The following is a 27,663-nucleotide window of genomic DNA, read 5'->3' on the forward strand; positions in this document are numbered from 1 at the left end:
TCTATTTGTTAATTTTCGTACTTTTTAACTACATTTTTGGGAAGGGCTCGTAAGCATTATTACGGTAAAGTTTACATTTACATTACATTTAAGTCATTTAGCAGACGCTCTTATCCAGAGCGACTTACAAATTGGTGCATTCACCTTATGACATCCAGTGGAACAACCACTTTACAATAGTGCATCTAAATATTTTAAGGGGGGGGAGGGGGGGTGAGAAGGATTACTTTATCCTATCCTAGGTATTCATAATAATATAATAATAATAATAATAATAATATTCCTTAAAGAGGTGGGGTTTCAGGTGTCTCCGGAAGGTGGTGATTGACTCCGCTGTCCTGGCGTCGTGAGGGAGTTTGTTCCTCCATTGGGGAGCCAGAGCAGCGAACAGTTTTGACTGGGCTGAGCGGGAACTGTACTTCCTCAGTGGTAGGGAGGCGAGCAGGCCAGAGGTGGATGAACGCAGTGCCCTTATTTGGGTGAAGGTCTGATCAGAGCCTGGAGGTACTGAGGTGCCGTTCCCCTCACAGCTCCGTAGGCAAGCACCATGGTCTTGTAACGGATGCGAGCTTCAACTGGAAGCCAGTGGAGAGAGCGGAGGAGCGGGGTGACGTGAGAGAACTTGGGAAGGTTGAACACTAGACGGGCTGCGGCGTTCTGGATGAGTTGTAGGGGTTTAATGGCACAGGCAGGGAGCCCAGCCAACAGCGAGTTGCAGTAATCCAGACGGGAGATGACAAGTGCCTGGATTAGGACCTGCGCCGCTTCCTGTGTGAGGCAGGGTCGTACTCTGCGGATGTTGTAGAGCATGAACCTACAGGAACGGGCCACCGCCTTGATGTTAGTTGAGAACGACAGGGTGTTGTCCAGGATCACGCCAAGGTTCTTAGCGCTCTGGGAGGAGGACACAATGGAGTTGTCAACCGTGATGACGAGATCATGGAACGGGGAGTCCTTCCCCGGGAGGAAGAGCAGCTGCGTCTTGCCGAAGTTCAGCTTGAGGTGGTGATCCGTCATCCACACTGATATGTCTGCCAGACATGCAGAGATGCGATTCGCCACCTGGTCATCAAAAGGGGGAAAGGAGAAGATTAATTGTGTGTCGTCTGCATAGCAATGATAGGAGAGACCATGTGAGGTTATGACAGAGCCAAGTGACTTGGTGTATAGCGAGAATAGGAGAGGGCCTAGAACAGAGCCCTGGGGGACACCAGTGGTGAGAGCGCGTGGTGAGGAGACAGATTCTCGCCACGCCACCTGGTAGGAGCGACCTGTCAGGTAGGACGCAATCCAAGCATGGGCCGCGCCGGAGATGCCCAACTCGGAGAGGGTGGAGAGGAGGATCTGATGGTTCACAGTATCGAAGGCAGCCGATAGGTCTAGAAGGATGAGAGCAGAGGAGAGAGAGTTAGCTTTAGCGGTGCGGAGCGCCTCCGTGATACAGAGAAGAGCAGTCTCAGTTGAATGACTAGTCTTGAAACCTGACTGATTTGGATCAAGAAGGTCATTCTGAGAGAGATAGCGGGAGAGCTGACCAAGGACGGCACGTTCAAGAGTTTTGGAGAGAAAAGAAAGAAGGGATACTGGTCTGTAGTTGTTGACATCGGAGGGATCGAGTGTAGGTTTTTTCAGAAGGGGTGCAACTCTCGCTCTCTTGAAGACGGAAGGGACGTAGCCAGCGGTCAGGGATAAGTTGATGAGCGAGGTGAGGTAAGGGAGAAGGTCTCCGGAAATGGTCTGGAGAAGAGAGGAGGGGATAGGGTCGAGCGGGCAGGTTGTTGGGCGGCCGGCCGTCACAAGACGCGAGATTTCATCTGGAGAGATGATTTACACTTGTTGTATTCAGCACATATGACAAATACAATTTGATTTGATTTAGAATTGAGCTTCATAGAACATTTTACTGAAGTGTTCTTTAATTTGCATTCTATTTATGAAAGGCGTTTTTTTGTTAATGTGAAAAGAGTTGTGTATTTAGAAGGCTATGCATGAACAACAATAAAATAACAAGCCACTATGGAAGTGCACAATATGTTGTTTGGAATAGTAGAGACAAGAGTTTAAGGCTTTGAGGGGAGAAAGCAAGCCGTCCATCTCAATTTGTAGGTCTGAGCTTCTTACACCGTGGGTGGGTCAATCGGTGTGAATTGTCCATGAACGCATTTGTCTTTCAATGGTAAGTGGATATTGATAACAGGAATGCAGACAAGTTACTGTCTGTCTCTGTGCCCATTTTGGGTTAATTGCAGGTGGGAAGGGAGGGTAATCAATTAGGTCAGTGAATCGTGATATATTATCTACCACGAGGGCATTAGTGTCACACATACCTTGTCATGCTGTGCAGAGATTGCTGTCTTTATCTAACACGGCTTGTTTGGAATGTCTGCTAATGCTAAATCCTGCTGGGGGTTTTGATGTAAGAGGAACTGAAAGTAAACCTGAGAAGCAGGTTTGTAGAGATGGATGTAACGTCTACTGAGGGCTGAGCAACAGACAAATCCCAATTTGTAAGTCGCTCTGGATAAGAGCGTCTGCTAAATGACTTAAATGTAAATGTAATGTAATGTAAATCCTACAACACCAAATCCCACACAGTGTTTGACCTTGAAGTCATGACTGCAGTGCATTCCTTTATGGATCTCATGTCCCAAAATGCCCTGATGTTTCAACCTAGTTTCAGATGAATAATATCCAGATTACCCAATGTGGTAGGCTATACCACATCAATTGATGTAATTTCAAAACACTTCAACTCATTGATGACTCACAAATTCAAAACCATCTGTGCCCATATCCAAAGTGTTGATTTAGGATCAAGTCCCCCGTCTTATTCATTATAATAAAATAAAAAACAGATCATAGCTCTTACTCTGCTTTGTGAATAAGGCTCTGCTTTAGCTCCATTGGTGACTACCCTTCATTGCCTATACAAAAAAGATTGCAGTTTGAAACTGCAGTAAAAGTGCAGTAACTCGATTGGGATATTTTGGAAGCATTAATTGCAGAATAACTACTGCACTCTAACTGCAGTTACACTGCAAAATTACTGCAGTAAAAATAGTTAAATTTGGACGCAGTATTTGTAGCATACTGCAGTTATACTGCACTAACAGCAGTAGTACTGCACTCTGACTGCAATTTTTTTTCGTAAGGGTGACCTTCATATGAAGGATCAGACCACTAAGTAACATCATTGCACGTTATTTTAAAAACAAATCCATCCATCTATGTCAGCCCTATCTGTGTAGTTGAAATGGTGCCATTGCTGTAACCACGGCAACTCCATCCAAGTCTAGTATTTCCGTGGTATATGGTATCATTTGACGGTTTACACTGTACGTAGTCTACCAGCCAACCAGGGAAATGGTTTGTCCGTCGGATATTGTAGGCTATAGCCTCCGTATTCACGTGGTTGTACCGATCCAACATTGGGTTACAGTCTCTTCTCTTACATTAGCAAGGTACTTTCGGATTTCTCTGTGATATGGGAGGGATGATGCTGAGGTGAGCGCAGCTTGCAACCAGTTTGTCAGAGCTCCGCATCAATCGTCGGATAGGATAGTAACATCACATTTGCTCAATGAGAGCATAAGGACACGAGAGAGGATACTGAATTTCGACCTGATGCGATAACGTGCCGTTCTATGTACCTCTATATAAGGTAAGACATTCATAATGACTCACACATTTGTCAATGTTAAGCGTTTACGCATACATTTTACACAGATGATGTTAACGAACAGCCTAATAATTACGCAGCTTTGGAGCACTATTGTTAACCGGCAGGGCGATTTTTATTGAAGGACAGAGGCGCACGTTACAACAGCTGTTTGCTGGTCCTAGTATAAATGAAGAGATAAAATGCTGATATTTCATTGCACGATGCAGGCTATAGGCGTACGCAAGACAAGGCCAGTATGTTTGCGTTTAGGCTATTTAATTTCAACGCAAATAGCCTAACGTTACTGACTGACTTAAACGTACATTTCCAGCAATGTTTGTTATTTATTTGTAAAAATAAAGATTCTGCCGCAAGTAGTCTGTTGGTTAACCACGTTTGCGTCACGAAAAAAAATCGACGCAACAAAAAATGTAACATTCTGACAATTTATCTAGAAAATGATCGTCTCAACGCGCATATTATCCATGATGCTCTGCAGCACAAATATGGAGGAACTAATGGTACAACCCTAGTACAAAACAAACAAGTCTAAGCATCTAGGTGCCAGCCTCTTTCTCATATGGTAATGCGGTCAACCTGACTCTCAACTTGGACTGTGGCGTTGACAGAGGTGTAGGCATGTGAGTAGCCTGTGTCGCAGTCTTGTTGTGTACTTTTGTGGGTGTGGCTGAGTAAGTGTCCTGAGAATGTGACTGTGATCTCCTAGGTGAGGACTGCTGAGTCAGGGTGTCACTTAATAACAGTTCTGGACTACTCATGACTGGTGGTTCTGCCGATGTTGCTTTACTCAACAGTAACTGATATGTGTGCCTTTGACAGATGATGTCCTCTGCAGTCTGGACAGTGTAGGACACAGGACCAGTCTGAGCAATGACCAAAGCAGGAAAACCACTTTGGTTCTTTGAGGCAGTTCCTAGCTAAGACAGTTTCTCCAGCTCTGTCCTTTGCTCTCAGTTCACAACGTTTGACTTGACTCTACAGTCTCCTTTTCGTTCTGAGGTTGGAGTAGGTCGAAGCTTGTGCGTAGCTTTCGCTTCATGAGTCGCGATACAGGTGAAGCCTTTGTGGTTGCGTGAGGTGTGTTCCTGTAGGATAGCAGGAAGCTGTTCAAGTATTGGTGCAGTCTCCTTTGACCATGAGACGCTTTCAAGGCATGTTTCATCGTCTGTACGAACCTTTGTGCCAGCACTTTGGTAGATGAATGATACGTCGTGGACCTGTTATTTTGTATGCCATTCACATGTAGGAACATAGCCATTTATTGGGACACTAGCTGCATTCTGTTGTTGCTAATGAGTGGTGATCCGAACCGACTAAATACTTCCCCAAGCTACTTGATGTTATTCTCAGCAGTAGTAGACCTCATGATGGCAACCTTTTGCCATGAGGTTTCACGACCATGAGAAACATTCGGTCTTCGAATGGAACTGTGAAGTCGGTGTATGCGTTGCCATGCCTCCCCCGGCCAACCCCACGCATAAAAAGGTGCAAGTTGAAGTATGTTGTGACCCTTCTGACATGAGGAACATGTTTTTGCTTTCTCCTCAATGCTTCCATCCAGACTTACCATTAGGCAAGATGGGCAATTGCTTTGTGCCTCACATCATCAAGAGGCCTCGTGAGCTGGGCATAGTTAAAAAATAAATAATAATAGTGGTAATCTTTTTTTTATGAGGCCCCCCCTGCTCCACTCTAGGGGAGTTTTGCCTGGCCACTGTGCCCAGGTTAATGAGGCCGCATTGTTGACAACAAAAGGCCCCTCAAAAAGTTTATGAATCCATTCAGCCAAATTCATAATATATCAATCATTTATTTCCATGCATATACATATATTTCATATTAATATTAATATAATCCAAGTTTTAATAGTCAGGCTTGGGTTGGTTACTTTCTAAATGTAATCCGTTAGAGTTACCTGTCCAAAATTGTAATTACCAACATAACTTTTAGATTACCCAAACTCAGTAACGTAATATGATTACTTTCCCCTTAAGAGGTGCAGGTTAGTAGCTGGCACAGCCACAAAGTCATAAAATCTGCTTTTAAACCTAACCTTAACCCGAACCTTAACCATACTGCTAACCCTAAACAGATGGCCCATCTAACCGAAATCGCTCAGATCCAATTCCAATTAATTTAATACCCTTGATCTTCAAGAATAGGACTTGTAAATATAGATTAGCCAACCTGTTTTATCTGAGCATAACCCTAAAACTAAGGACTAATTAGCCGACTCTGTTGTTTATGATTTTGTTGTCTCGGAGGACTGATTAGGTTCATTGCTTCGAGTGGGGGAAAAAATACTGCTCTTGGAATGGCATGATTTGAGCACTACCGAAAAGTGCTAATTGCATGTGAAAAATCTAGTCTAGTGTTCAACCTTCCCAAGTTCTCTCACGTCACCCCGCTCCTCCGCTCTCTCCACTGGCTTCCAGTTGAAGCTCGCATCCGCTACAAGACCATGGTGCTTGCCTACGGAGCTGTGAGGGGAACGGCACCTCAGTACCTCCAGGCTCTGATCAGGCCCTACACCCAAATAAGGGCACTGCGTTCATCCACCTCTGGCCTGCTCGCCTCCCTACCACTGAGGAAGTACAGTTCCCGCTCAGCCCAGTCAAAACTGTTCGCTGCTCTGGCTCCCCAATGGTGGAACAAACTCCCTCACGACGCCAGGACAGCGGAGTCAATCACCACCTTCCGGAGACACCTGAAACCCCACCTCTTTAAGGAATACCTAGGATAGGATAAAGTAATCCTCTCACCCCCCCCTCCCCCCCTTAAAATATGTAGATGCACTATTGTAAAGTGGCTGTTCCACTGGATGTCATAAGGTGAATGCACCAATTTGTAAGTCGCTCTGGATAAGAGCGTCTGCTAAATGACTTAAATGTAAATGTAAAAATGTAAATGTAAAAATGTATTCCAAATTCTGCATTTGCTATAGGCCTGAAGGGAGGAACTCAGACTCTTATTCCATAGGCTGGGATACGCACTATGCGGCTGCTGCTAGCAATTTTTTTTACTGGCTGTCCACTGGGGGGGCGTAATCATTATTCTGATTCTGTTGCAAAACATTTCTTAAACCGAACGAAACGGGAAGGGACCTACCTGAATATGTCCAATAGAAACTCTCCTTTTGCTCTGTTAGCTTCCGTTTGGTTCGTAAACAGTAAAAGTTTTCCCGTCATAAATACAACCCTGGTAGCAAAAACAATGATTGACAAGCAGTTTAAACTTCTTCAATTCAACCATTATTGGGTTAACAAATTAACATCCATCCACAACATCCACAATCTGTAAGGTGCAAACAGTTAAATGAGAGAGCAGGAGTGTGATTTACATCAATGTGGCCTAGTTATCAATAATAAGTGATACCCATATCGCCTGTAGGCTACACCACTGCTGTCGTCCTTACCTCCAAGAATTTATTCCAGTTGGATAATCTTTGGATGCTAACAGCAGTTGCACAATTGGAAGACCTTCCGAAAGTATTCACACCCCTTGACTTTTTCCACATTTTGTTCTGTTACAGCTTGAAAAAAATCTATTAAATTGAGTTGTTTTGTCACGGGCCTACACACAATACCCCGTAATGTCAAAGTGGAATTATGCTTTTTGAAATGTTTACAAATGAATTAAAAATGAAAAGCTGTAATGCCTTGAGTCAATAAGTATTCAACCACTTTGTTATGGCAAGCCTAAATAAGTTCAGGAGTACAAATTTGCATAACAAGTCACATAATATGTTTCATAGACTCTCACTCTGTGTGCAATAATAGTGTTTAACATGATTTTAGAATGACTACCTCATCTCTGTACCCAACACATACAATTATCTGTAAGGTCCCTCAGTCAAGCAGTGAATTTCATACACAGATTCAACCACAAAGACCAGGAAGGTTTTCCAGTGCCTAGCAAAGAAAGGCACCTATTGGTACTGTAGATGGGTAAAAAAAAAAGAAAAAAAGAAGCTTAGTGGTGGCTATATCATGTTATGGGTATGCTTGTAATTGTTAAGGACTGGAGAGTTTTTCCATGAAAAAAAAGTCTCCTAAGCACAGGCAAAATCCTAGAGAAAAACCTGGTATAGCCTGCTTTCCACCAGACACTGGGAGAGGAATTCACCTTTCAGCAGGACAATAACCAAAAACACACTGGAGTTGCTTACCGTGAAGACCGTGAATGTTCCTGAGGGTCCGAGTTACAGTTTTGTTTTAAATCTATTTGAAAATCTATGGCAAGACCCTCAAATGGTTGTCTAGCAATGATCAACAACCAATTTGACAGAGCTTGAAGAATTTTGAAACAAATAATGGGAAAATGTTGCACAATTCAGCTGTGGAAAGCTTAGAGACTTACCCAGAAAGACTCACAGCTGTAATCACTGCGAAAGGTGCTTCTATAAACTATTGACTCAGGAGTGTGAAAACTTTTGTAAATTAGATATTTCTGTAATGTTCAAGAAATGTGTTGAAATTTCTAATAACATGTTTTCAATTTGTCATTCTAGGGTATTGTGTATAGATGGTTGAGAAAAAACACATTTTTAATCCATTTTGAATTCAGGCTGTAACACAATGAAATGTGGAGAGAGGAATACTTTCTGAAGGCATTGTAGCTTGGACCATTACTGCTCTTTTCTTGCGATCCATCAAACACATGTGGCATGTCATCATAGTGGTCTCTGAAGTAGATAAAGGGCCTCATTGCTAAAATACCTAAGTAGCCCTTTAAACTTGCTCCTTTTTTCAATGCTAATTTGAATATAATTGAGAAAACAGAAATGTCTCCAAAAACATATTTTCTGAATTGTTAAGTAATCCTACAAGTAATCATTTAGTTTTTAAAACGTTTCTGTAATCTGATTACACTATTTTTGCTGGTGATGTAAAACAGGTTACAGTTGGTTTGTAATCTGTTCAATGTAACGGATTACATATAATCCTCAATGAGGCCCTTCACATGTAATCTGTTACTCCCCAACCTTGATAATAGTAGAAACAAGTGTCATTAATCACCCATGGACTGGATCATAATAATGAACTATTCCAGATGCAGCAATGAGGTTCTTTTAAGATGTAATTTGTCTGTTAAAATTCAGTAAATTAATGCATTTCTTTAGTAAGAAATCACCAAGTCCACCCCTGGCCACCAGAAGTAGCTTTGTGTGATTTCCATCATGTGAACCATTCCATAATGACTTGAGTGTAGCTGTTGCAAAAGGGGTTTCCTCACCGAAGGCGGAATGATAACCCTCCTTCCCCACAGAAGACAACCGGACTGTACTGACAGCTCAGTTCTCCTGGAAAGGTAAAGTTTCAGTGCCGTGGCATCCCTTGCAGCCCTGCCTTTGATGATAAGTCGTTTCTGGTGTTTCTGCGCACTTGTGTTGAAGTGACTGGTGCATTTTCCACTTCTCTGAAGTAGAAAATGTCTACTTGGCGTGACTGTTGCAATATAGTTCTGACTTGCAGTTCTTGATATCGTAGGTGTGTGCTGACAACAACAAAACCCATCTTTGCATTCTGCTTACAGTAAGTGATGTAATCCCTGTATGCAGTCCAAAGATGCACGTTAGGGGACGATGATCTGTAAGAAGGGTCAACTTCCTCCCGTACAGACACTGGTGAAACTTACGCAATCCAAAAACGATGCCTAGGGCTTCCCGTTCTATTTGTGCATTGTTTTTGTTCAATATCCTCGATGCGAAAGTGATCGGCTTCTCTTCATCTGAAGGCATGATATGGTAATGACTAGGGATGGGTATCATTAAGATTTTAATGGTATTACTACTCTTACCGATACTGCTCATCTATCCGGTACTTTAACGATATTCTTTTCGGTTCTTTTTGCAATTTTTTTACAAAAAAAACCCTGAAACAAATTAAGAACAGAATTAACATTGCTTTATTTTCTGAAATGTAAAATAAATAAAATAAAAACGATTTACAGAAAAAGAAACAGCAATATTTTGAACAAATCACTATTATAGACCCTAATGTTGTGATGATGGAAATGTAAAACAAATTCAATAAACAATATTTTCCTGCAAAAGAAAGTACAGTGGTATACATGTAGAGCAAAACGGGTGGGGTATGCAGGTAGTTTGCAAAAGGACTAACAATCCTTAGCAGTTCTTCTGGAGAAAGATCAACATATTTGCCTTCTCTGGCAGAAGTCGGGACGTCTCCTGACTTATTATGTTCCCTGCAGTCGAATATACCCTCTCGCTAGGGGCGGAGGAGGCTCGAGCACAGAGGTAACTTGTTACAATGTTTATGAGGAGGGACAGAGTAGCTCTCTTCTCCCACCGTCACAGGATCTTCAGCCATGGGGATGGGAGGCAGGCCTTTGTAGAGCTCGACCTCTAGGTCAACACGCTCGCTGAGGGGCAAGGTGTCCTGTTGGATCGTCAACCTCAACTTCCTGTACTCCTCTGAGAACAGCTCCTCCAAGGCACTCCTTGTTTTGTACAACAGAGGGACTGGACTGTCTCCTCCATTTCCTTTCCTTCAGACTCCTCCTGTTGTTGGTGCTCTGTGCTTGTCTGCTCCTGCTCCTCTGACAGCCCTGGTGTTGCTCCTGTCACATTGACCTCAACAGTTGCCTTCCTCAGCCTGTCCCAGGTGGCGTCACTCACCGGCCTCCCTTTAATTCTGGGGTCCATTGCTGTGGCCTCATGCAGGAAGGCTTGAATGTCCTCACCCTGATAGCACTCGGAGAGATTCTCCCACACCTTCACTTTGATGGTTGCCACAAATGTTGTCTTCATGCTTCTCAGTGAAGTGCTCTTCCAGTTTTTTGAGGATGGGTATGATCTGTCGACAGGTGGCATTCTTTTCACATGGCACACACAGTGTGGATGTATAGAGGATTGTCAAACTCAAAATCAAATCAAATCAAATTTTATTTGTCACATACACATGGTTAGCAGATGTTAATGCGAGTGTAGCGAAATGCTTGTGCTTCTAGTTCCGACAATGCAGTGATAACCAACAAGTAATCTAACTAACAATTCCAAAACTACTGTCTTATACACAGTGTAAGGGGATAAGGAATATGTACATAAGGATATATGAATGAGTGATGGTACAGAGCAGCATACAGTAGATGGTATCGAGTACAGTATATACATATGAGATGAGTGTGAAGACAAAGTAAACAAAGTGGCATAGTTAAAGTGGCTAGTGATACATGTATTACATAAGGATGCAGTCGATGATGTAGAGTAGAGTATATACATATTCATATGAGATGAATAATGTAGGGTAAGTAACATTATATAAGGTAGCATTGTTTAAAGTGGCTAGTGATATATTTACATCATTTCCCATCAATTCCCATTATTAAAATGGCTGGAGTTGGGTCAGTGTCAATGACAGTGTGTTGGCAGCAGCCACTCAATGTTAGTGGTGGCTGTTTAACAGTCTGATGGCCTTGAGATAGAAGCTGTTTTTCAGTCTCTCGGTCCCAGCTTTGATGCACCTGTACTGACCTCGCCTTCTGGATGATAGCGGGGTGAACAGGCAGTGGTTCGGGTGGTTGATGTCCTTGATGATCTTTATGGCCTTCCTGTAACATCGGGTGGTGTAGGTGTCCTGGAGGGCAGGTAGTTTGCCCCGGTGATGCGTTGTGCAGTCCTCACTACACTCTGGAGAGCCTTACGGTTGAGGGCGGAGCAGTTGCCGTACCAGGCGGTGATACAGCCCGCCAGGATGCTCTCGATTGTGCATCTGTAGAAGTTTGTGAGTGCTTTTGGTGACAAGCCGAATTTCTTCAGCCTCCTGAGGTTGAATAGGCGCTGCTGCGCCTTCTTCACGACGCTGTCAGTGTGAGTGGACCAATTCAGTTTGTCTGTGATGTGTATGCCGAGGAACTTAAAACTAGCTACCCTCTCCACTACTGTTCCCTCTGCTGTTTCCTGAAGTCCACAATCATCTCCTTAGTTTTGTTGACGTTGAGTGTGAGGTTATTTTCCTGACACCACACTCCGAGGGCCCTCACCTCCTCCCTGTAGGCCGTCTCGTCGTTGTTGGTAATCAAGCCTACCACTGTTGTGTCGTCTGCAAACTTGATGATTGAGTTGGAGGCGTGCGTGGCCACGCAGTCGTGGGTGAACAGGGAGTACAGGAGAGGGCTCAGAACGCACCCTTGTGGGGACCCGTGTTGAGGATCAGCGGGGAGGAGATGTTGTTGCCTACCCTCACCACCTGGGGGCGGCCCGTCAGGAAGTCCAGTACCCATTTGCACAGGGCGGGGTCGAGGCCCAGGGTCTCGAGCTTGATGACGAGCTTGGAGGGTACTATGGTGTTGAATGCCGAGCTGTAGTCGATGAACAGCATTCTCACATAGGTATTCCTTTTGTCCAGGTGGGTTAGGGCAGTGTGCAGTGTGGTTGAGATTGCATCGTCTGTGGACCTATTTGGGCGGTAAGCAAATTGGAGTGGGTCTAGGGTGTCAGGTAGGGTGGAGGTGATATGGTCCTTGACTAGTCTCTCAAAGCACTTCATGATGACGGAAGTGAGTGCTACGGGGCGGTAGTAGTTTAGCTCAGTTACCTTAGCTTTCTTGGGAACAGGAACAATGGTGGCCCTCTTGAAGCATGTGGGAACAGCAGACTAGTATAGGGATTGATTGAATATGTCCGTAAACACACCGGCCAGCTGGTCTGCGCATGCTCTGAGGGCGTGGCTGGGGATGCCTCAGCCTTATGGAAGGTTGTCCTTGGTCATTGCTTTTCGCAATCGTGGGTCCAAGGCTGCTGCTTGGATCACTGGATACTGATCCATGAATCTCTCTATCATTAGATAGAGCGAGTTCCATCTGGTCTTGACATCAAGGATGAGTAAGTGTTGCGGAAGGCCTGAAACGACAACAAAAAACAACATGCATTTAATTACAGCACACTTGAATATTGAATTCAATTGATAAATTTGGGAATTTCAAAATAATACTTTAATAGATTGAACTGGCTTCTTACCAAGGAGCTGCTGCTTTTCTTTCAAGACTGTTTAGAATATCGAGGATCTCTTGAATCACACGGCCACTGCTCTGATTCGAGCTGCCCATTTATCAATTGAAGTAATATTGTCGATTTTCTTCACTGCCAGATTCAATGTGTGTGCAAAGCATCCTATTTTGATGGCGACATCCATATTGCCAGCATTATCAACAGTCACAGCTACAATCTTGCTCTGGCACTATTTCGCCAGTTTGTGATTTGTACACTGCCCTGTTATGGGGGACCTTCTGTTTTACACTGCCCTGGCTTGTGTAGTGCACTGTAACAGTGAGATAGTGGTCCTGACAGAGGCTGGTCCACCTGTCTGATGTGATGGCCAGCTTTGGCACATCCTTCAGCTCAGTGATCACATTGGCCTTTTCTACACCATACCAGGTAGGAATTATTGTGCCACTGAGGTAATTCCTGGAGTGAGGGGTATATTTGGGGTTGAGTGCCTTGCTTATCTCCCTACAGTAAAAAAAAGAAGATAATTCAACACATGAAAACAATCATTATTGTGTTGTTGTGTATTGTGGAGTGATGGGACTAACATATAAACCTTTTATACTACTATATCCTAAAAATGAATACAACTCAATATATACTCACAGACTGTTACCTAAAGCCCTTGGACTACTGTTTCAAATGGGTGTAGGCCTTTCACTATGAACTTGGTTAAGGCTAGATGGCACTCATTCACCTTCTCCTCTGTCATCCTCCCACTAGCTGCCAGTGTGAAGGGGCTATGGGCTTGTCTTTGGCTTGGACCAGCGCAATTAAAGGGAGGAGTGGGTTGCTTCATTGTGGCTGCAACATTAACAAAAAAGTGACAAAGTCTTTAAATGGGTGATTGAATTTATGAACGCACCCATAGCTAAACAATTAGCTGGCTAATGGTTACTTTTGATCATGAACCCATGTTCACATAATTTAGTTAACTCTGTGTGTGGGCTCTAGGCTGCTAGCATACATACCAAACGTAGATTGGGCAACGAGTGATGAACTACGAGCTAGGCAGTCAAAAATTGTGCATTTCTCTGCCTGTACATGATGCACCTTTGATAGATGTTTGGACAGATTGCTCAAGTTTCCGACCTTACAAGCAAATGTCTTGTTGCACTTGTGCCAACGAGCATTGTCCGCATCGACTCTGAAGTGTTACACACTTTTGAACGTTTAGTTCTCTCTCTCTACCATCGTCACTAATTAAGAGCAGGCTCTTTTGTGTGTGTGTGTGTGTGTGTGTGTGTGTGTGTGTGTGTGTGTGTGTGTGTGTGTGTGTGTGTGTGTGTGTGTGTGTGTGTGTGTGTGTGTGTGTGTGTGTGTGTGTGTGTGTGTGTGTGTGTGTGTGTGTGTGCTGTAGCGTGTGAGAGACACAGGCTCCACGCGAGAGAGATCTCTCTTCTGGATTGGGAATAGCGAAAATGCACCACAGACTAATGTTTTCATCCTATTGCAAATTTGAAACAGTTGGTGAGACTAAATGTGCAAGATAATGTTTATGTAGCAATAATAAATAGGAAATGTGTTTTCTTAATTTCTCCAGTACCGAAAGCAGAACCGATAACGTCAGAGCTTATCGATACTACGTTCCTTCATAATTTAGCCCTGGGGCCTGTTTAATACCGGGTTTCGGGACCCATCCATAGTAATGACTGCTCCCACACCATAGGGACTAGGATCACAAGCTAGTTGTATTGGCAATGGCCGATCAAAGTGTTTTAAGTGCCTCATTTCAGGAATGTTTGCTTGGTTTTCACGATACTTCCCAGCATTGTTCTGTCCATTTCCATGTTTTGTCCTAACAAAGCAACTGATGCATACTACATATAAAGTGTACATAGTATTTCAGTAACCCCAGGAAAGAACACAGTTGACTGACTTTCTGAGGAGCAGGGGTATCCAAGATGGCCTTGACCTTGTGAAGGCCCTTAGCATCGACAACTTGTCCGAGGTATTCAACTAGGGATGTGATAAATGGACACATTTTCTTAACGTTTAAACACCAATTTCTTAAAATCGGTTTTCCGTTAAAAAGATAATACGAATTCATACAATTCTACGTGAATTCACAATAGAGCTGCGATGCTGCCAGCAATGATTTGGGTTTCACGCACGGTTTGGGTCCCTTTCAGATGGTTAATCATTGCACATGTACTACCATTATTGTACCTCAATTCCACCTGTCAAAGTTTTAATTTCCTTATCATTTAACTTCTTGCGTCGAGCAATCCCGTATTCAGGAGCGTAATCATAGCCTCAAGCTCATTAGCATAATGCAACGTTAACTATTCATGAAAATTGAAAATGAAATTAAATAAATATATTGGCTCACAAGCTTAGCCTTTTGTTAACAACACTGTCATCTCAGATTTTTAAAATATGCTTTTCAACCATAGCCATATTGATAGATAGCATAGCATTAAGCCTAACATTCAGCAGGCAACATTTTCACAAAAACAAGAAAAGCATTCAAATAAAATAATGATGTTTTCAATGAGGAGACTCTGTTAGATAGCAAATGTTAAGTTTTTCCAAAAATATTATTTGTGTCGGAGAAATCGCTCCGTTTTGTTCATCACGTTTGGCTAAGAAAACCCCCCGAAAATTCAGTCATTACAACGCCAATTTTTTTTCCAAATTAACTCCATAATATCGACAGAAACATGGCAAACGTTGTTTAGAATCAATCCTCAAGGTGTTTTTCACATATCTATTCGATGATAAATCATTCGTGGCAGTTTGGTTTCTCCTCTGAACCAAATGGAAAAATGCACGCAGCTGGAGATTACGCAATAATTGCAACGGAGGACACCAAGCGAGCACCTGGTAAATGTAGTCTCTTATGGTCAATCTTCCAATGATATGCCTACAAATACGTCACAATGCTGCAGACACCTTGGGGAAACGACAGAAAGTGTAGGCTCATTCCTTGTGCATTCACAGCCATATAAGGAGACATTGGAACACAGCGCCTCCAAAATGTGGGAAATTTCCTGTTTGATATTTCATCTTGGTTTCGCATTGCACTCCTGGCAATCCACTCAAGATCTGACTCATTGCCCTCTCGAACAGCGAGGATGCACTACCAAACGCTTGACGACAGTACCTGAAGATCCATTTGTGTGTCCGCAGAGCAGCTCTTTTTGCTTTTCATACACAATCATCTGCGAGTAGGCTTTCCAGAAGTCAATTTTGCTCAACTTAGGACCCTAGGCCTGCGAAAAGGTTGTCGATGTGTGGTAGCAGATACTGCTCTGCGGACAACACAGGGTTAACTGTGTGTGTTTCTGAATATGCATACTACCTTGCACCACACTCTCATGCTCCAAGTGCATTCTTTGAGGATGTTCTCTTGAGTACGTAAAACATTTAATTTGACAAGCACTCGCACTACCCCTACTGTATTACCTCAACGCTGCATCTCCCCATTCACTGACCCTTCTTCCAGCCAGGACAATGCCTCAATAGAGACGAAACAAGAAAGCAAACATTATACTTTATTATCAACTAGATAATCTCAGCCAAAAAAGAAACGTCCTGTCACTGTCTACTGCGTTTATTTTCAGCAAACTTAACATGTAAATATTTGTATGAACATAACAAGATTCAACAACTGAGACATAAACTGAACAAGTTCCACAGAGAGACATGGGACTAACAGAAATATAATAATGTGTCCCTGAACACAGGGGGGGGGGGTCAAAATCAAAAGTAACAGTCAGTATCTGGTGTGGTTGCCAGCTGCATTAATTATTTGCAGTGCAGCTCCCCCTCATGGACTGCTCCAGATTTGCCAGTTCTTGCTGTGAGATGTTACCCCACTCTTCCACCAGGGCACCTGCAAGTTCCCGGACATTTCTGGGGGGAATGGCACTAGCATTCACCCTCCGATCCAACAGGTCCCAGACGTGCTCAATGGGATTGAAATCCGGGCTCTTCGCTGGCCATGACAGAACACTGACATTCCTATCTTGCGGGAAATCATGCACAGCACGAGGAGTATTGCTGGTGACATTGTCATGCTGGAGGTTCATTTTAGGATGAGCCTGCAGGAAGGGTACCACATGAGGGAGGAGGATGTCTTCCCTGTAATACACAGCATTGAGATTGCCTGCAATGACAACAAGCTCAGTCCGATGATGCTGTGACACACCGCCCCAGACCATGACAGACCCTCCTCCTCCAAATCGATAACGCTCCAGAGTACAGGCCTCAGTGTAACGCTCATTCCTTTGACGATAAACGCGAATCCGACCATCACCCCTGGTGAGACAAATTCGCCAGTCCTGTCTCGTCCAGCGACGGTGGGTTTGTGCCCATAGGCGCCATTGTTTCCAGTGATGTCTGGTGAGGACCTGCCTCACAACAGGTCTACAAGCCCTCAGGCCAACCTCTCTCAGGCTATTGAGGACAGTCTGAGCACTGATGGAGGGCTTGTGTGTTCCTGGTGTAACTCGGGCAATTGTTGTTGCCATCCTGTACCTGTCCCGCCGGTGTGCTATTCGGATGTACCGATCCTGTGCAGGTGTTGGTACACGTGGTCTGCCACTGCGAGGATGATCGGCTATCCGTCCTGTCTCCCTGTAGCACTGTCTTAGGCGTCTCACAGTACGGACATTGCAATTTATTTCCCTGGCCACATCTGCAGTCCTCATGCCTCTTTGCAGCATTCTAAGGCATGTTCACACAGATCAGCAGGGACCCTGGGCATCTTTATTTTAGTGTTTTTCAGAGTCAGTAGAAAGGCCTCTTTTATTTTTTTTATTAAACTAGGCAAGTCAGTTAAGAACAAATTCTTATTTTCAATGACGGCCTAGGAACAGTGGGTTAACTGCGTTGTTCAGGGGCAGAATGACAGACCTTGTCAGCTCGGGGGTTTGAACTTGCAACCTTCCGGTTACTGTTACTGTAAACTGTTAGTGTTTTAACGACCGTTCCACAGGTGCATATTCATTCATTCTTTATGGTTCATTGAACAAGCATGGGAAACAGTGTTGGTCTGTCAAGCTATTTGGATTTTTACAACAGGGTCCTGAAAAAGGGACGTTATTTTTTTGCTGAGTTCCTATGTGAATCGTAAACTTGCTTGTTAACAGGCAAAACTTATCTAAAGCTAATGTTATGCAAGGTAGATATAAATTCTTTGTGGGTGGCTAGCTAAGAGTTCTTCATGTCTAGCCAGTTAGCCCGATTGACTTATCCATTCACGGAACCGTTCTTCTTCAAGCCAGCAAAATGGGTATTGTACAGTGGGTATTATAGGCAGGTTACCATGCCAAAATTAACACAGCATGTACAGTTGAAGTCGGAGTTTACATACACCTAAGCCAAATACATTTAAACTCAGTTTTTCACAATTCCTGACATTTAATCCTAGTAACAATTCCATGTCTTTGGTCAGTTAGGATCACCACTTTATTTTAAGAATGTGAAATGTCAGAATAATAGTAAGGGGAATGATTTATTTAAACTTTTGTTTCTTTCATCACATTCCCATTGGGTCAGAAGTTTACCTAAACTCAATTAGTATTTGATAGCATTGCCTTTAAATTGTATAACTTGGGTCAAACTTTTCGGGTAGCCTTCCACAAGCTTCCCACAATAAGTTGGGTGAATTTTGGCCCATTCCTCCAGACAGAGCTGGTGTAACTGAGTCAGGTTTGTAGGCCTTCTTGCTCGCACACACTTTTTCAGTTCTGCCCACAAATGTTCTATAGGCTTGAGGTCAGGGCTTTGTAATGGCCACTTCAATACCTTGACTTTGTTGTCCTTAAGCCATTTTGCCACAACTTTGAAAGTATGCTTGTCCATTTAGAAGACCCATTTGCGACCAAGCTTTAACTTCCTGACATCTTGAGATGTTGCTTCAATATATCCATATAATTTTCTTCCCTCATTACGCCATCTATTTTGTGAAGTGCACCAGTCCCTCCTACAGTAAAGCACCCCCACAACATGATGCTGTCACCCCGTGCTTCACGGTTGGGATGGTGTTCTTCGGCTTGCAAGCCTCCCCTTTTTCCTCCAAACATAACGATGGTCATTATGGCCAAACAGTTCTATATTTTGTTTCATTAGACCAGAGGACATTTCTCCAAAAGTACCATCTTTGTCCCCATGTGTAGTTGCAAACCATATTCTGGCTTTTTTATTGCGGTTTTGGAGCAGTGGCTTCTTCCTTGCTGAGCGGCCTTTCAGATTATGTCTCTATAGGACTCGTTTTACTGTGGATATAGATACTTTTGTACCCGTTTCCTCCAGCATCTTCACAAGGTCCTTTGCTGTTGTTCTGGGATTGATTTGCACTCCTCTAGGAGACAGAACGCGTCTCCTTCCTGAGCGGTATGACTGCCGCGTGTTCCCATGGCATTTATACTTGCGTACTATTGTTTGTACAGATGAATGTGGTACCTTCAGGCATTTGTAAATTGCTCCCAAGGATGAACCAGACTTGTAGAGGTCTACAATTCTTTTTTCTGAGGTATTGGCTGATTTCTTTTGATTTTCCCATGATGTCAAGCAAAGAGGCAATGAGTTTGAAGGTAGGCCTTGAAATACATGCACAGGTACACCTCGAATTGACTCAAATTATGTCAATTAGCCTATCAGAAGCTTTTAAAGCCATGAGATCATTTTCTGGAATTTTCCAAGCTGTTTAAAGGCACAGTCAACTTAGTGTATGTAAACTTCTGACCCACTGGAATTGTGATACAGTGAATTATAAGTGAAATAATCTGTCTGTAAACAATTGTTGGAAAGATTACTTGTGTCATGTATAAAGTAGATGTCCTAATCGACTTGCCAAAACTATAGTTTGTTAACAAGAAATTTGTGGAGTGGTTGGAAACAAGTTTTAATGACTCCAAACTAAGTGTACGTAATTTTCCGGCTTCAATTGTATTTATTAACATAACAAGATAACATTTTGCAGTCAGGCAACATATGAGATGTGAATAGGCAACATTTCAGTGTATTTGCTCTCGCTTCAGCTCAAATAATGGCCTCATTTGCATAATCTGTATGTGATTGCGTCATATTTCTTTACATACTTTCTGTTGAAGCTTGCATCGATGCATGCTTCAAAATATATACAAACGTAGTACGCATTTGGGAAGTGCCCTCCATGATCCAAGCTATTTTTATTTCTGCAGGCTCATTCAATGTGGGCCTTTTTACCACAAGCTCGGTGTTCAGTGTCCTTACACAAACACGTAGACACCTGATGTCCCGATTTTCCTGTCTCTGATTTTCAGTTACTATGTACACTTTTTTTGTGATGAACTCAACTGGTGAGCCTCTTTAGCAGCTCGTTCCATGGAAACACTGACTTCAATAGCCTTTGCCAAGGTTAGATGATTTTCAGTCAGTAGGTTATTTTCTCTAGCATCAATCCATAGCCCACATACTAGTCTGTCTCTAAACATTGTCATTGATTCTCTCTTTTCCTGATTTCTCTGTGGAACCTTTTTATTTAACTAGGCAAGTCAGGTAAGAACAAATGTTTATTTACAATGACGGACTCGGAACATTGGGTTAACTGCCTTGTTCAGGGGCAGAACGACAGATTTTTACTTTGTCAGCTTGGGGATTCAATCTTGCAACCTTTCGGTTACTGGCCCAATGCTCTAACCACTAGGCTACCTGCTGCCCTGGTTTTGGTGAAAAGTGTCCTTTAAGTATTTCCACAATTTATTTTACATTTTTTGTTTCACCTGTATTTAACCAGGTAGGCTAGTTAAGAACAAGTTCTCATTTGCAACTGCGACCTGGCCAAGATAAAGCAAAGCAGTTCGACACATACAACAACACAGAGTTACACATGGAATAATCAAACATACAGTCAATAATACAGTAGAAAAAGTCTATATACAGTATGTGCAAATGAGGTAGGATAAGGCAGGTAAGGCAAACAATATAGCAATTAAACACACTGGAATGGTAGATGTGCAGAAGATGAATGTGCAAGTAGAGATACTGGGGTGTAAAGGAGCAAGATACATAAATAAATACAGTATGGGGATGAGGTAGTTGGATGGGCTATGTACAGGTGCAGTGATCTGTGAACAATATCCCCATATGTCTTATTACCTGGCCTGTCTAGCTGTTGCAGGCTGCATAGTAAATTAAATGTCTTTGGTCCCATTACACAAAAACATGTGCAACTATTTTGTCCTCCAACAATAACGCTTTCATCCACAGTTTTTATGCGAGTAAAGTCATGCTGTATAAAAATAATCTTATGATAAACTTCATAGGGTGGTGAAAGTGTGCAGTGATCTTGATGCACCTTTCCAATAAATATCTAGGGTCTTATTTTAGTGACATGATGATCGATGCTTGACTGCAGTTTGACAAATAAAAATATTATTGCTCTTAGGCTATTCATAATAATCTGATGTAGACTCGCACAACCTACCCGCTCAACCTACCTGAACTGTATCTGCGAGCTGTTGGCTAGAGCGCACGTACCAAGACCATAGTAGGCACACTTGCTATTTAATGCAACGGTTGTTGTGACAAAACTATCTGTAGAGTTGAAAATGCAATGGAAACATATTGAAGATATTCAAGATTTTTATATGGTACATGAAAACTTAGTGCACACACACAAAAAACTCTGCTTATGTCATAATGCAGTGATTTTTATCCACAACAAGTCCACTGGTGGGAAAATGTGCAGATTTTCTTAATGCGTTTTAATTTTTTTATATTCACATGAAAATTGGTCGCAAATTGGTTCGAAATCTATAGAATGTAATTTGCAAAAACAACATATTTAAACCGTTCTGTGCGTTCTGTACGTATATGGAGCTCCACTGCTCAATACTTTCATTAAACTGTTCAACAGTTCCAGCCATCCAGCTCATTTCTCAATAGTATGCTGGACACATGACATTTTTAACAACGCTTTTTTTCTGATAAAAACGAGTTCATTGCATCCATCGTATGACCATATTTCCCAGCTGCTTGCCATTGTTTTGAAGTAGTCAGAAAAAATCTGGCCTTATTTTAGGGCATTTTTCACCCTGCCAGCTCCTATTAGTTCTATTGACCATCGTGGCACCAACTTGCCTTCCAAACATTCTATTCCCAGCTTATTGTTCTACGTCACAATGCCTGCTTCGCTATTGTTGGCAATGAGACCTGCTCACGTTGTTTATAGTTAAATGTTAACAACAACAAAGAATGGAGTTCGTCCCATTGTTTCCTATAGGGGAAATATAGGCATGTTTGTCTATTTCACCAAATATCTCGCAATGTGTATATTTAGTTTTTTTCGGACGCCATTTTAATCATGACAATCTCCTCTTTCTAATTATGTAAGTCTGGGCAGCGAGCCCGGTTGTCATCAAATGCTAGCCCCAAAATACTTTTTGCCCTTGGAACAAAAACTTAGTTGTTGTCTTCCTATGGAAAGGCATGCCTGTCTATTTCGCCAAATATCTCACAATGTGTATATTTTAGATTTTTTCAAGTTGGGCAGCATTTTAATCAGGATAATTTTCTCTTTGTAATTATGTTCAGTTCAACCATTTATCCAGAATGTGATCATCTCAACACACATTAGCCATAATACTCTGCATCACAACTACGGTAAGTATGGAGGTGCAAATGGTACAACCCTAATACATAACATAGATGATCTGCTTTCAACACCGCAATCCAATTGTATAGTGGGCTAGTCTGTAACTATAACCTTTATAAAGGTATCACTGAAGTTTCTTTTATTTCAAGGGCATTTGGTGCATCACATTGCAAGTAAGCCCATAATTTTGTGGAATTCTGCTATTTGCATACATTTTACCTGGATACCATGCCATTAGTAGTGTTGATTTATTTTTAGGAATATTATATTATGAACCCTATTTGTCCGAGTAGGCAATTACTATATTATTAATTCAAACATTTGCAGATTTTTTCCCCAATGTTATATGCTTATTTCTGAAAAGATTAAGTGGGATATAGCTATTGCCTCTGAACCCATGTATGGATAACTGGATAACCACTGGTCAGGACTAAGTTATGGTGTTAAATTCACTACAGAATTGTAGTAGGCAAATGTGACAGCTAATAGTTTGTTGCTGTGTGTGAGTTCTACATGTTGACGCTTCCTCCTTTTCTTTTTCTCTTTCATTTCTATTGAAATCTTGTTTTTAGAGGCTAATATGAAGACATCAATGGTCAAGCCAGACCCTGGAAATTATCTGGAATCCTCCCATGTTGTTTGAAGCCTAAGGCAGGACCATGCATTGTGTCTGGTGAAAACCAGTCCACCCTCCTTCTACCAAACCATTGAGAGTGAAGACACACACACGCACGCACGCACGCACGCACGCACGCACGCACGCACGCACGCACGCACGCACGCACGCACGCACGCACGCACGCACGCACACACACACACACACACACACACACACACACACACACACACACACACACACACACACACACACACACACACACACACACACACACACACACACACACACACACACACACACACCACAGAGATGGGTTTGGACCAGCCCTGCTTGGATATGGTGGTGCAAAGGCCCTTTCTGGGTGCAACATGTAATAGGCACCCCCACCAGAACCTGCGAAGAAAGATGAGGCCCATACGAATCCTGGGTTTTGTATTCAGCCTGGTAGCCATAAGCGCAATCTCATTTTCCTTCAGTGCCTTGACCTGGAGCTCAGGGACCTACTCAGAGCCGCTCCTGCCCCAGGAGGCCATCCTTCAGGCAGGCCCAACTCCACACAGGACTCTACTTTCCACACAGCACCAGAGGGACCGCAATATCTCAGCCGACATTCCCGTGGCAATGAGGTCTTCGGCAGACGGCAACGAGAGCCAGGGGGACTACCCCACGGACCTGTTCACGCTGGAGGAGAGACGCCAGGGTGCTGTGGTGCTCCACATGTTTGGGATGCTGTACATGTTCATCTCTTTAGCCATTGTGTGTGATGAGTTCTTCGTGCCCGCTCTGACAGTCATCACAGAGAAGCTGGCCATCTCTGATGATGTGGCGGGGGCCACCTTCATGGCGGCAGGTGGGTCGGCGCCGGAGCTCTTCACTTCAGTCATTGGTGTATTCGTCTCCCACAGCAATGTGGGCATCGGGACCATTGTGGGCTCAGCTGTCTTCAACATTCTCTTTGTCATTGGAATGTGCGCCATCTTCTCCAGGGAGATCCTCAATCTGACCTGGTGGCCCCTCTTCCGTGACGTCTCCTTCTACATCATGGACCTGATCATGCTCATCTGTTTCTTCCTGGATAACTACATCTCCTATTGGGAAAGTATTGTGCTACTTTCAGCCTATGCCGCCTATGTGATCTTTATGAAGTTCAACAGCAACGTGGAGGGCTTCGTGAAAGGCTGCATGAACAAGAATCAAGTGGTGGAGGTGGAAGTGCAGCCCAAGGTGAGTCTATTTCCCTATTTTTCTTTATCTATCTTTCCCGACAGAGCTTCATCACCATTACCTCTGCCTCTCTATCTTTCAAATGAATGTGACCATTTGAATCTAGCGGTTAGAATCTCAGATCACAAGTATTGTACAAAATAACAATAGACAAATGTAACAATAAAAAGTTGTCTCTGTAACGGATAGACTTGATCTTATATGGGATAACCCCACCCCCATTTAATAACAAAAATGTAACCTTAATTTAACTAGGTAAGTAAGTTAAGAACAAATTCTTATTTACAATGACGGCCTACCCCTGCCAAACACTAACGCGGATGATGCTGGGCCAATTGTGCACCACCCTAGTGGTTAGAGTGTTGGAAAAATTTAAAATAAATAAAAATCATGGCTGGTTGTGATACAGCTTGGAATCAAACCAGGGTCTGTTGTAATGCCTCCAGCACTGAGATGCAGTGCCTTAGACCACTGCACCACTCGGGAGCCCCATCCCCAGCCACCAACCCACCACACACATGCTCACACACACAACACAGCCTATGAAGGGATGGATCAATTCAAAATAAGTCAGTCAATTGAGGAAGTGATACCCTTTTTTCTATTATGGAATTAGAATATCTGGTTACTTCCTGAATTGACTGACTGACCTGAATTGACTGACATTTCAATTTATTTTCAATATTTATTCATTTTTGGACTTGCCTAGGCCTGTGACCTACAGACTGCAGGTGTCGTTTACATGCCTTGAATGCTTACCTTGTGCTCTGAAATGAAAAATGTGTATTTCATGATTGTTTTATTTTATTTAAACCTTTATTTAACTAGGCAAGTCAGTTTAAGAACATATTCGTATTTACTATGATGGCCTATTTTATGAGTACAACCAATAAATTATTGTGAAAATGCCGTCAGAGCTCCCAGAACTCCCTCTACAGGTGATTTGGTGGACATGCAGTGGTGCAAGTAAAAACCAATCCTCAAACCTCAAAATGCAAGTTTTGAAATTAAAACAATACTCCAACACACTAAGCCCGTACTACACTATAGATTGTTTTAAAGGTAGTCTGAACAAGGCCAACATATGGCTTTTGATGAATTTCTCAATCAATTTAGGTTCCAATGTCAGTGGCTTCACATCCATTGACTTTTTCCACATTTTGTTATGCTGCAGCCTGAATTTAAAAACGGATTAAATTGAGATTTTATGTCACATATTGTCACAGTGGAATTAGGTTTTTCGAAATTATTACAAGTTACACTGAAAATATAAATGCTAAATGTAAAGTGTTGGTGAGCTGAAATAAAAGATCCCAGAAATCTTGAATATGTACAAAAATAGTATTTCTGTATGGACCTCGCTTTGTGCACGGGGAAATTGTCATGCTGAAACAGGAAAGGGCCTTCCCCAAACTGTTGCCACAAAGTTGGAAGCGCAGAATTGTCTAGAATGTCATTAGTGTTAAGATTTCCCTTTACTGGAACTAAGGGGCCTAGCCCAAACCATGAAAAACAGCTCCAGACCATTATTCCTCTTCCAACAAAGTTTACAGTTGGCACAATGCCTTCGGGCAGGTAGGGCTCCCCTAGCATCCGCCAAACCCAGATTTGTCCCTCAGAATGCCAGATGGTCAAGCGTGATCATTACTCCAGAGAACACGTCTTCACTGCTCCAGAGTCCAGTGAGCTTTACACCACTCCAGCCGACGCTTGGCTTTGCACATGGTGATGTTAGGTTTGTGTGTGGCTGCTCGGGCATGAAAACCCAGACAAACATTTCTGGTGCTGACGTCGCTTCCGGAGGCAGTTTGGAACTCGGTAGGGAGTGTTGCAACTGAGGACAGTCGATTTTTACGCCCTACGCACTTCAGCACTCGGCAGTTCCGTTCTGTGAGCTTGTGTGGCCTACCACTTTGCAGCTGAGACGTTGTTGCTCCTAGACATCTCGACTTCACAATAACAGCACTTACAGTTGACCGCCCTGCTCTAGCAAGGCAGAAGTTTGACGAACTGACTTGTTGGAAAGGTGGCATCCTATGACGGTGCCATGTTGAAAGTCACTGAGCTCTTCAGTATGGGCCATTCTACTGCCAATGTTTGTCTTTGGAGATTGCATTGCTGTGTACTCAATTTTATACACCTGTCAGCAACGGTGTGGCTGAAATAGCCAAATCCACAAATTTGAAGCGGTGTCCACATACTTTTGTATATATAGTGTAAGTTCAGGAGTAAATATTTCTTAACAAATCACTCACTCTTTGGGAAATAAACGTGCTTAACATTATGTTTGAATGACTACCTTATCTCTGTACCCCACACATACATCTCAGGTTCCTCAGTCGAGCAGTGAATTTCAAACAACCACAAAGACCAGAGAGGTTTTCCGATGCCTCGTAAAAAAAGAAGCAGACATTTAATATACCTTGGAGCATGGTGAACCTATTAATTACACTTTAGATGGTGTATCAATACACCCAGTCACTACAATGATACAGGCGTCCTTCCTAACTCAGTTGCTGGAGAGGAAGGAAACCACTTAGGGATTTCACCATGAGGTTGATGGTGACTTTAAAACAGTTACAGAGTTTAATGGCAGTGATGGGAGTAAAACTGAGGATGGATCAACAACCTAGGTAGTTACTCCACAGTACTTACCTAAATGAAAAGTGAAAAGGAGGAAGCCTGTACAGAATTTTAAAAATCCTATACATGCTTCCTGTTTACAATAAGGCACTAATGTAAAACTGAAAAAAATAATTGGCAAAGAAATTAACTTTATGTCCTGAATACAAAGTGTTATGTTTGGGTTAAATCCAATTCAACACATCACTGAGTACCAGCATGGTGGTGGCTGCATCATGTTATGGTTGTCATCGGCTAGGACTGGGAATTTGTTAGGATAAAAAGAAATGAAATGCACAGGCAAAATCCCAGAGGAAACCTTGTTCAGTCTGCTTTACTGCAGACACAGGGAGACAAATTCACCTTTCTGCAGGACTTTAACCTAAAACACAAAAGTCAAATATATGCTGGAGATGCGTTGCATGTTCCTGAGTGCCTAGTTACAGATTTGACATAACATCTATGGCAAGACTTGAAAATGGCTTGCCATTATGGGTTATTGTTTTCAGTTTGCCAATATGGTGTTGTTATGCTGGTGAATGAGGACCCAAAAGCGACTTAACAGAAACAGAGTCTTTATTCCAGTCTTAAACAAAAACGATAATCCTGGAAATTATCTTAGGTAAATACAAAACAGGAAAACTGAAATCCTCTCGTCAGTAGAGAGGAACGACTGGAGACGCGACCACAGACTGCAGGTCGCTTCGGGAAGGCACAGGCCGTAGCTGACATAGACACCTGCTCACACGCAGCATCTGAAGAAGGCAAAAACACGACAGGGCGGAACAAGGACACAGAACAGCAAACATCAAACAAGGATCCGACAAGGACAGAAGCGGAAAACAGAGGGAGAAATAGGGACTCTAATCAGAGGGCAAAATAGGGGACAGGTGTGAAAGAGTAAATGAGGTAGTTAGGAGAAT

At 42.8% G+C, this 27,663-nt stretch overlaps 1 protein-coding gene across 3 annotated transcripts in view; it reads left to right on the top strand.

Annotated features, from left to right (window-relative positions):
• Positions 1-3,364: 3,364 nt before the first annotated feature.
• The window catches only part of LOC124014542 (sodium/potassium/calcium exchanger 2-like), a 184,087-nt gene continuing 159,788 nt past the window's right edge, over positions 3,365-27,663 (top strand). For all 3 annotated transcript variants that reach the window (XM_046329657.1, XM_046329658.1, XM_046329659.1), the window contains exons 1-2: positions 3,365-3,661; positions 22,848-24,118. In XM_046329657.1, the coding sequence (XP_046185613.1) occupies positions 23,204-24,118 (915 nt within the window). In that variant the 5' untranslated portion in view covers positions 3,365-3,661; positions 22,848-23,203. The remainder of the gene's footprint in view (positions 3,662-22,847; positions 24,119-27,663) is intronic.

The sequence above is a fragment of the Oncorhynchus gorbuscha genome, linkage group LG25 (assembly GCF_021184085.1).
Source record: "Oncorhynchus gorbuscha isolate QuinsamMale2020 ecotype Even-year linkage group LG25, OgorEven_v1.0, whole genome shotgun sequence".
NCBI lineage: Eukaryota > Metazoa > Chordata > Actinopteri > Salmoniformes > Salmonidae > Oncorhynchus > Oncorhynchus gorbuscha.